General features: G+C 39.3%; 1 protein-coding gene across 1 annotated transcript; it reads right to left on the bottom strand.

Annotated features, from left to right (window-relative positions):
• Positions 1-5,193: 5,193 nt before the first annotated feature.
• On the bottom strand, positions 5,194-7,247 carry LOC147420669 (large ribosomal subunit protein eL19y-like). The gene is made up of 5 exons (XM_086503955.1): positions 7,091-7,247; positions 6,036-6,158; positions 5,648-5,961; positions 5,525-5,571; positions 5,194-5,424 (listed from the first exon to the last, which is right to left on the bottom strand). Exons 1-5 carry the CDS (start codon positions 7,200-7,202, stop codon positions 5,400-5,402), a joined length of 621 nt encoding a protein of 206 aa, XP_086360081.1. The 5' UTR covers positions 7,203-7,247; the 3' UTR covers positions 5,194-5,399.
• Positions 7,248-11,508: the final 4,261 nt, after the last annotated feature.

The raw sequence follows: 11,508 nt of genomic DNA, 5'->3' as shown, positions 1-11,508 counted from the left end.
AAAACCACCAGTGATGCAAATATGCAAAATAGGGAAATACAGTTTCAGGGCTGAAGGAAGGTTGAGGAGCTACTAACAGAAAACATCAACTAAGCGAGAGGCCAAAAACTTTAGTGGAAAACCCTCGATGCTAGACTACGCTCAAAACTTTGTTGGAAAATCCTTGAATGGTAAAAGACTAGTGCTATCTCCATTGAGACATCATTTTGTGTCATGATATGCAAGTGGACCCCACATGAAAAGAGTAGCATTTGCCTTGGCAATAGTAGCCTTCTTGGACATCCATTAGAAAGCTCTCTCTCTCTCTCTCTCTCTCTCTCTCTCTTTGGGCACACATGGACACCCCTCACCACTATATGGCATGCAGTCCTTCCAAGAGGGATCTAGGGCACAAATGAGGGAATGCCGCATAGTTTTGGTCTCCGCCACTTGATCGCCAAGGTGAAATATAGGAGTGACCTAGGGGGTGAATTAAGGGTGAAAGATGGTACCCTTGGGTAACTCGTAGTTCTCTGCCGTCACATCATATGAGATTGAACCTAGGACCTCATGGTTCCTACACAAAAGCCTTCGTGCAATGCTATTGCACGTCGATGTCTATGTGAGCATGGCAATCTTCGTCCATTGCCTAATTCACCCACTAGTTCACCTAGAAAAACATGTTCAAAGCCACTCGTGCTAAAGGACCCAGTGACAAGGACACCCACACACATATTTTATCCAAAAACACAAATTGTAAGATCCTAAAGAAATGTTATTATGGCTTTCTTTCTGGCCTGTTGAAGGAAGGACTATTTGGGGGAGTGAACTTTTGCCAAGTCTCAAATGAGGTCTTCTCTCAAATCAAGATAATCATGATAATTTTATTTTGTCTCAAAATATTAATTAAGATCAATTGGCTATATATGAGTTTATTACCTTTTGAATTTTGAAAAGAAAGTGACAAGGAGATTTCTTGTAAGATTTTATTTGATTTCTTGTAGGATTAGACTTTTCAAAAATTATGTCCCTTTCATTTAATCATGAGTACTCTCTTCTTCTTTGATGTTGTGTGTGTGGGTGTGAGAGAGAGAGAGAGAGAGAGAGAGAGAGAGAACAAAGTATTTTTCTTTTTTAATTTTACCTTTTTTACTTATATTTTTTCTTAAGACATAAAAGGCAAGCCATTTTAATTTTGAATTAACTTGTTTAAGAAATGTTAATAGAATTTAGGGCCAATTACCAAAATACCCCTCTAACTTGTGGAAATTCCCAAAATACCCCTCAAATTTCAAAAATTCCCAAAATACCCTTGATATTTTTTCATAATTTCCCAAAATACCCCTCAAATTTCCAAAATTCCCAAAAAACCCCTGGTTGTGAGATTAAATTTTTCCAAAGATTAAAGAATTTGTACCTTTCATAAGAAGACTATTGTCTATCAATACAAGATACTAAAGCTAGAATTTTAGTAGGTTATGTAGGCTTTGGAGATGAATTGCTTTATTATTTTTAGATATAATTGCCCTTTTTGCGAGGTAATTTGTGACAAATTACATGCTAAGCACTCAAAAACGGATCTTGATTGTCAGAAAAAATAAAGGAATGACAAACTTGAATAATTCAACCAAAATAGATACAAGGGTATTTTGGGAATTTTTGAAATTTGAGGGGTATTTTGGGAATTTCCACAAATTAGAGGGGTATTTTGGTAATTTTCCCTAGAATTTAAGATGGCCTATTTAATGATACAAAAGTGTATTTTTAAGGGTGTGTGTGATTGAGTATGTGAGCGATAAAAGAAGGGAGAGGGGGGAAGGGGGGCTTTAAAGAAATGAGTGCAAAAGCAGATGTAATGGTCTTTATTTTTCAATCTCAAGAGAAAACAATGATTTGAAGGTATTCACTTAAAGCCATCCTTGCCTCATCTCCAAAGCTAAAAAACCCAACCAAAAACAAAGGCCTTTGCTACTAGCAAACCAAAAGCTGCTTTGCTCATCTATCTAAGCCCATTTTCTTGTAGCAAATCGCACACATCCCATTTCTTATAATTAGCCCATTTTAATGACTGTTTTGAGTTGAGAGAAATGTATGCGAAATCTAGAAAAATCTCACCATGGTTCTTTTGAGAGAAACAAGAGCTCAATTTAATTATTAAGATCAAAGTTCTTCATCAACATAAAATCTTTAAAAATATATATATATATATATGCTATTTCTAAAGAAACCATTCAACTCATATCAAAGTTATAATTATTTGGACTTGAGAAACAACTCGCAGGAAAAACTCATTATCATTTTGGACTTGGCTAAAACTTTTCACCCCCACCACACAGTCCTTACAAAACGAGGCACAAGGATGGCAAGGAATTGGCACAAATTGAGACAAGGGGGGCAATGTGGGAGGGAGTATACGCCTAGTGAGTACCTCCACATGCACGTAATGCCATTTTAGGGTCTCTCTCTCTCTCTCACACACACACACACTCAACACACACACACATCTAATAAGTTTTTTGCTCTATAAGCAAAACCCTGCTGTTTCTAGCTTAAGAAACAACTAATCCAAATAATTGTTTCTAGGTTTTGTTTTTTCCTGTCGCATCTGACTAGATTTTGCAAAATGACGTTGCTAAGAAAGCGGCAAGTGTGTTTGCCTCCACGTCACATGTATTTTACTAAAGGTTTTTTTAACCTCGTCAAATTGCCTATTGGCTATCTTCTTGGCTCTATTGTTTTGGCTATCTCTTATTGGTTCTATTTCCGAAAAAAATTTGAATCAATTTGTTAGATGATTCCTCTAGGGAATGGCCAAGGAGATTGTACCAAACACCCAAAGAATGTGGCTATTTGAATAAGGAATGCAACTATGTGAGAGAGAGAGAGAGAGAGAGAGAGAGAGAGAGAGAGAGATCACGTGCAAGGTTTCTTTTTTATAAGCAAATTAGACTCCTCATTTTATCTCCTCTACATGTTTGACTCTCCACATCCGTAAATAACTTTTCACCCTTTGTCCCCGCACAATTGACTTTCCACATCCTTACGTCCATTCATTTTCCATATGAGCTCTCACATTTCCCACCAATGTTTCGAACCTGTTGTCATTCACTTTCAGGGAATTAAAATGAATTAGGGCACCTATTGACTAATCAATTTACATTGTTTTGTTTAACTGGTAATTTTTTGATTGATAATATTGATAACAAACATTTTGAACATATGGTAATTCCCACCGTTATTCATCCTCTCTTCCGTGTTGCGAAGCTCCCTGGTTTCCCTTTTAAAAAAATATTCTACTTATTTTTAATGTTCCACGAGTTTTAAAAGCATTGCAAAAGTTTGGCTTTTTCATATAAGACTCATATAGGGAGGATAGGGCACTTGTGCATTTGCTTTGAATCCACCTTCAGCATATGTATCATTCCGGAATAGTTGGCCACTAGAATAAGCAATTTAGAGCTTTAATGCCTATGAAGACATTGTATGCATAATTGAACTTCACTAAAATAGAACACATTGAAATAGAAAGATCAAAATGAACATAGAAGATCCTATTACTTTATGGTCACCAAAACTATGTATATGATGACATAAGCCCATCCTCAGATCAGACCCATCCTTGACTATGCATGTAGGAAGGATAGGGCACGTGTGCATTTTGTTGTGAATCCACCTTCAACACAGGTACCATTCCCGGATAGATGGCCACTAGAATCAACAGTTGAAAGCTTTGATATACTATCTCTCAATGCACATTAATTCCTAAAGAGTATCTGCAGCTCCACCTCTTAGAATCTTTGACATGATGAATCTAAACATAACACACTAACAACCTCACCATGGAGAATGCATTTGGTCGAAGGACCTCCGATTTGTCAAGTTTTGGAGAACCTTCTTTGTGGTGGATTTGTAGCATGAGGTGGCTAGTTGAGTAAGTGGCGGTAATGACTCTTCCCTAATTTGGATTGGGCTGTTAAACTTTTACGCCGACTTGCATAGTACAATGGACCTCCATGTCAATTGTTACCCAAAGTTTCCATAATCGAGCTTTCAGGAACTCAGAGAAGGATCTAGTCATCACCATGGAACCCAAAAGCTTGACTATATTTATCAACACAAGCTTCCCACATTTATTTTGATGTGTTTTGTCGCATCCTTTTTCTTAGGAAAATACAACTTTTACCTGTGGTGGAAAATATTCTCCATGGAAACAACAATGCATTCCAAGGCCCAGTTTATCTGTGCAAAAAAGAACCACCACACTGCAAGTTTGTTATGTAAGTTATCAGTAGGTGAGCTTGCTGCACAATCTACTATAGGGCACTTACATCACATCACAATTTGAGGGCCCACGACAAAGGACTTACATAACAAACTTGTATCCATGGCACACAACCCTCAACAAGGGCCTTTAGAGGACTTATGGCACCCTCTAATCCTCATAAATGAGGGTGGGAATTAATAATGTACCATCTAATCCACAATCATGGACAAAATGGCAAGATTGATGCAAATTTCTCAGAGACCCCTTAGCCCAACTTCACTCACAAGACAAGGTGGCAGAAATTATGGGTCAGCATGTAATGGGCACCTTGCATCATGAAAAATTTATCTACAGCCATCTACTGATACATCACCCATAGCTTCAATGTTTAAAAAACGTAAAAGACCGTAACACTAGTTCTATCTAAACTAAAATGTGGAAGATGCACATCCAAGCATGTATATCTTCTTGTTCATCAGGATCAATAAAATAATACTAGGCCTTGAAGAAGGTAGTGCCTGACTTAACCAGCATAATGGCTGAGTTCGGAACATGTCAACCTGGATATGATGGCAGGTATCATGCCAAGATCTCCCCTAAGAATTGGACCATGGTTATCCAACAAAGATAACCAATGTAATAAGAGCCACAAATCCAAACTCAATAAACTCAATAAAAAGCTAACAGAGCAAGCCCTCTACAGAGGATCATGTCCAAACAGATTTGCTCTTACTGGTCACAGAATATCTCGAAAAAGATTAATTCATACAAGATAGTGCCAAGACAGGATGCCCAACATCCTCATTGTGCCCCACTATCTGACCACTACCAGCACCAATAACCTCCTCTCCACCAATTCTTCAGAGGAAAACACTGATCGAGTTATACACAAGAACTGTAGTTATGAGTTATTTTTACTTCAGAGAGATGCAATGATGGACACCCTGATACATTTGGAAACAACATTAACTGTCTCGGCAACAATAACCAATAGTCAAAGAAAGAAATGGGGGAAAATTGCAAAATGCAAACCCTTTTAGGCTTGCAATAGTCGTGCTTTCAAAAGTAAAGCAAAAACTGTATCTCATTACACAAGCTCAATGGTCCAAGGTTTCTATTTAAGGACACAGCTCTTAGCTAAATCTTGCTATGCCGCTCACTTCTTGGACTTCTTGGTGGCCCTGTTAAAGCATAAGAAGAGGATGTAAGTATTTCTTTAGCAAACTCACGCCCACAAAGAATGAGCTGTCAAACATAAAAGCTAAATAAAATAACTCATACTCGGGGGCAGCTGCAGGGATGGCTGGTGCTGCTTCAGTACTCAATCCCTGAGACAAACAAAGTCCGTCAAACATTGCAGTCAAAAAAGGAACTTGTTTGAAGAAAACTAGAAGGGCTAGAGACCTGTGCCAAGCGCTCTTCCCTCCTGGCACTTTTTCGCTCCCTGTTAGCTTTTCCCTTAGCTCTACGGGCTTCAAACTGATCAGACAGTGTCTTCTCACGAGCCTTCTCTGCTTTAGACTTGTGAATACTCTCCATGAGCACGCGCTTATTTTTGAACACGTTACCCTTGACCTTCATATACATATCATGGTACATATGCTTGTCAATCTTCTTAGCCTCCCGGTACTTTCTCAGCAACCGGCGAAGCACTCGCATCCGCCTCAACCAGAGAACTTTAGAGGGTAGCCTGGCCTCCCTAGTACCCCGCCTCTTACCTGTTTCAGATAATACCAATTAAAACCAAGTGGCCCACAAAGAAAAGAAAGCACCTAGAAAACAGAAAGCTTACCATATCCTGAATGACGGCCTTTCCTTTTAGCCTCCAAAGCACGCTTTGCTCTTGCCCGCGAGTGAATCTTGGTCGGTTTCCGAATCACAAAGCCATCCTTGACCAGCTTTCTTATGTTTTGCCCTGTTTTCATGCACTCCAATGCTCAATAACTTGGTGCTGGACAAGAATAAGGTCTCCTTACATAAGAAATAAAATTACAGAAACTTATATGGGTAGCTCGGCGGGCCTACAAACAAAAGCCAGGCCAGACACTACCAGAAGACAGGAGCACACAAGCTTTATCAAAAGTTTGAATGAGGATGAACATGATTGGGAGTTTCGACCAGCCAGATCCCAAAAAGACTCTCCAATCCTTACTCGTTGCTCCAGAGCCAATAACTTGGTGCTGGACACCAATAAGGCTTTTATGACAAAATAAGATAACAGAAACAATCTTAGCTCGGCGGGGCTACCAACAAAGGTCAAGCCAGACACTGTAAGAAGACAGGAGCACACAAGCTTGATCAAAAGTTACAATGATCGGGAGTTTCAACCAGCCAGCTTCCAAAATGCCTCTCTCCTTCTCCTTCCCATCACCTCCACTCTCTCTCGAACTTCTGATGTGGAATCACTTACCCGACATATGTAGTAAAAACAAGAGCTCACTGACATTCCAATGTGATAAAAACAACAGCCTTGCATCAACAAAATGATGCACACCAGAGTTCAGGATATCGCCAAAGCGTCACTCTGTGTTCATGATGTGAATTGATGGAACTACATAATCTGTTCAATGGAACTACGCCTTACAACATCACAATGTTCGGAGAAGTAGTCAGCCCAATCTCAAGTACAAATACAGAAGATATTCAGCTTGGTAAAGTGGCTGTCAACTCTATGTATGCAGATAACAGCACTGAAGGAATGCGTTTGCTAGAAAACAGATGAAATGGCTTACCCTGCGGATGCGGAACATAGCAAACAGAATAAACAAGAAACTCGCAGCCCTCAAATCGCAGCTCAAAGCAGGCAATCAAATCCCCTGTTCCAAAGTAGAGAAGAAGGGTCCTTACTTGAATTGGCCATAGAGATTTCGTTGACCTCATTGGGATCGAGCCAGACCTTGCGCTTCCCACACTTCAGCACGCTAGCCGCGAGGCGCTTCTGCAGCTTGAGGGACACCATGGTTGTCCACTATCACGAAACCCTAATGGGACGAAGGGAATTTCCGGCTGACGAAGCGCCGGATCTTATAGGGGTCTTCTTTTTTGTCCAGAAAACATAAAAGGGAGTTTTAGACATAATTTATTTATTTTTTGGGTGACAAATTACATGCTAAGCACGCAAAAATCGATCTCAATTGTCAAAAAGGAATAAAGATTAGAAAATCTTGAACAATCCAACCAAAATAGATACAAGGGTATTTTGGGGATTTTTTAAATTTGAGGGGTATTTTGGAAATTTCCACTAATTAGAAGGGTATTTTGGTAATTTTTCAACATAAAATGGAGGGCCTTCCAAATGATTAACACCTTCCACATTTGGAAGGCCCAAGGCACCTAGAGAAAGCGCTCGACCGATGAATGTGAATACACACAGCCTTTTTTTTTTGGGAATGGTGGTGAAAGGTGCACAATTTGAGTGTCTAGGTCCCTGTTAGAAAGGCCAAATTGAAGTGCTTTTATTTGCTTTAGGTGGTGGCGATCAAAGTGACACTATGGATTACGCGAGCCATGATCATGGCCCAAGTGGGCCATACAATTTTCACGCTAAGGGTAGTGAGCAATCGGCAAGAGCACTACCTTGCTCTTGTGCTAGAGTTTTGAGATTTCCTAAAGCACAATGCTCAATACCTAAGGAAATCCAAATTATAAGCTAACCTTCTAAGTTGACACAAAAGGGAATGACATCCAACTAAAAAATTCAACAAAGCATTAATAATATAGGGTTGTGGATAAATTGCATGCATTCTAGCCTTCGAGGATCAGTGAGTTTTTGTCTTTCTGGACAAAATTGTGATGCTCTTCGTGAATTGAAACGATAATCAACAATTGAAATACCATCTCTAATAGATACAACAAAGGCACACAAAAAACATATTTTTTTACCTAGCATAGACATTACAAGGTTGTAGCTAAGCTGAATGCACACATCTAGCCTATAAGAACCCTCAAAATTTATATATTTATGGATGCCCTTTTAATTTCCTAGTTAATCAAAACAACGATCAATAATCCAAACGTTATCCTCTATTGGGTGAGACAAAGGTATAAGAAAAACTTCATTTCACATGGTAAGATGTTTAAAGTTGGATACAGATCAAAGCAATTACGGTTTTCTTGAGATGATCCCAAGATTCCAACATAAACTCTTTGCCAATTACACATGAGCCAGGGGTTTTATACTCCCTAGCTTGGTAATTGCATAGAACACAATGCATAGTTTTCCCACCTAGATTGTGCAATTTGTGGATGTCCAAATCTTGATGGAGCATCCATTGATTCAACATTGACAATTTATTTATGCAAGGCCAGAGGGGGGCACATTGTTCACCACCCATCCACTCTCTATATAGACCCTTGGCCCTAAAGGCCCTCAAATATACCATGTGGGCTCATAGCCCCTTGCCTATGTCCCTTGTCCTCACACTACTCCCCCCTTGGAGAATAGTTTTTGTCCTTAAAAAAAAGTGAAAAATCATTTCTTAACGAAAGCAATGTTCTCACAAGTGGAACCTTTATCAGATCCATCCTTCAAGTGGCTCATAGCCCCTTGCCTACGTCCCTTGTCCTTACACTTCTCCCCCCTTGGAGAATAGTTTTTGTCCTTTAACAAAAGTGGAAAATCATTTCTTTAACGATAGTAATGTTCTAGCAAGTGGAACCTTTATCATATCCATCCTTCAACTTGATTAAAAAATTTGTAAACATCATAAAAACATTCTCCACAAATAGCCATATTAATTGAGGAGGTGAAACAATTCACATGCGCATAGCATAAACACTTCATAATTGAGATAGCTAGATGCACCCGTTAACAATAATAGAAGGTAGAGATTACCAAAATGTGCATTGCTACTCTACAACCACTCATAAGCTTGTCATACATTCTTATTTTGCAACTTTTGCAAGCAAAATCATAATCATATCTAAGTAGACAACCTTGGCCATGTAAGTATCTAAAAAGAGAGTGCCCTAATGATCATCCTAGAACAAGAATGATCAACACCATAGGGCCCATCGTGATGCATGTGAAAAAGTAGTGTCAATGTCATAGTCCATGAGGACTCATACTTTTCACATGTGGAATATGTCCCATGTGTTGATGTCAATATCTCAAGCATCCGTGTTGATCTTCTTTGCAAAAAGAGACTTTATATGGTTGAGCTAAACTCCATGAGTCCCTATACCATATTACCCATCCTTGTGATAGATAACAAGTGGTAATTGTTTAAAATAGTGTTGTAGGAAACACATATAGCTTAGAGAAGATGAAGAATCTCAAGGCACACAACATAGAGTTTATTGCTTAGTGCACAATAGAAAGATAAGCTAGCCATAGAGTGATGGGCGTATCTACAAGGCACGGGGGGAAAAACCTTCTAGTGAGGGGAAAAATGCCCTGACAATCCTAAGTGTGTTCACACACATCACTACCACGTATATGGTAACAAATCCTCCCTTGGGAGTGATGTGGTGAATGAGAGCTGACACAGTGTGTACAGGGAAGTGCCATGCCCTAAGGGAAGCAAGCACGGAAAGCTTTGAACTTCGCGCGAGGCAATGCCTTTGTGAATAGATCTGCAAGGTTGTCCTGTGTTAGCACATAAGCCAAGATGATCTAGAGTCTCTCTCGAATAGAGTGATAATGCACCTCAATGTGCTTTGTGCAAGCATTATAAATTAAGTTCCTTGCAACTGCCAATGTGCGTTGGCTGTCAGTGTAGATGTTGTTGGCAGCATCCTATCCAACACCCAAATCAATCCCATAAGGCATTTGAGCCATACACACTCAACCATAGCTGTAAAGACTGCCCTATACCAAAGCTTCACAACTAGAAGGGCCACAATAGGTTGCTTCTTGCTCAACTATGATATGCATGAATTGCAAAGCATGAAACAAAAACCACTTGTGGACACTCGCGTGCATAACAACCAGCCCAATTTAAGTCCAAAAAAAGCATGTAAATATGGCGGCAATGATCCTACCTTGGGATAAAACAATCCAAGATGTAAAGTGTCACTCAAGTAGTGAAAGATCCTCTTGACAACTTGCCAATGCTTAGACCCAAGGCTATGCATAAATTCGTTAATCTACGAGACTGCAAACTGATATTTGGCCTTGTATTGCGTACATAAATAAGGCATCCAATATCAGTTTGACAAAGAGTGACATCGACAGGAACACCAACATCATGAAGACTCAATTTCAAATTTGTTTCCATTGGAGTAGCAATAGGTTTGTAGTCCTCAAGTCCAAACTTACATAGTAATGTCTTTATGTGATGGTTTGATAAAAGACAATACCGCCATCACACTGCTTAAATTGTATACTTAAGTAATGATACAAAAGCCCCAAGTCTTTCATCTTGAAAGTAGCATTCATATCAGCCTAATTCAGCAATATGTGTGTCATTTGGGCCATTAATCATCAAATCATCTACATATATGTGTGTACGGCGTAATAAACTATCACTGAATCCCTCGTTTGCTACAAAAATTCTTGAACTCTGTGGAGACATACTCTCCACCATTGTCAGTTTGAGAATCTTTTAGCTTTCTACCATATTGGTTCTCAACCATGGCTAAGAATTTTTGGAATGTAGCAAACACTTCATCTTTGCCCTTCAAGAGGTAGACCCACACCTTTCAAGCAGAGTCATCTATGATGCAATGCTCACAGAAATTGAAATTAGAAAATTTTATCACAGGTAAGTAGCCCAAACGTTGAAGGATTTTCATTCCTTTTTGGCTCATATGGCCTAGCCAGCTATGCCACAACTCACTAGAAGCTGCTCGGCTACATATATACAACTCTCTTTGACTGAAGAGACATATAAGGAGTACAATGAACCAAATTTTTGACCTTTTATGACAAACAAATTTGCTTTACACACCAACCAAGCACCATTGCCAAAAACAGTAGTATAGCCTAGAGTATCGTTGACCAACTGACACCAAACTCTTAGTCACTTAGGAACATGTTTGACTCCACGAAGCATAAATTCAGTGCCATTCGTCATGCATAGCTTGACATCTCCCATACCGCATATATCAAGCTGGTATGTCTAAGCTTGACTGAACCATGCATAACAATATATGTGGAGAACCATTCCCTATGGAGAGTACCATGAAAACTGGCACCTGAATCAATGATCCAATTTTGTGCATAACACTCATCAAGAGCCAATAACACATTTGGACTCAAATCAAAAGTGAAATCAAGCACATTTGTTGCACATCAGGAACAACCTCTAGATGTAGAGATTCAA

This window comes from Adiantum capillus-veneris, chromosome 28 (genome assembly GCF_014529385.1).
Source record: "Adiantum capillus-veneris isolate H3 chromosome 28, ASM1452938v2, whole genome shotgun sequence".
NCBI classification, from domain to species: Eukaryota; Viridiplantae; Streptophyta; class Polypodiopsida; order Polypodiales; family Pteridaceae; genus Adiantum; species Adiantum capillus-veneris.
Note: the sequence above shows the minus strand (reverse complement) of the source record. Positions and strands in the feature narration are given on the sequence as shown.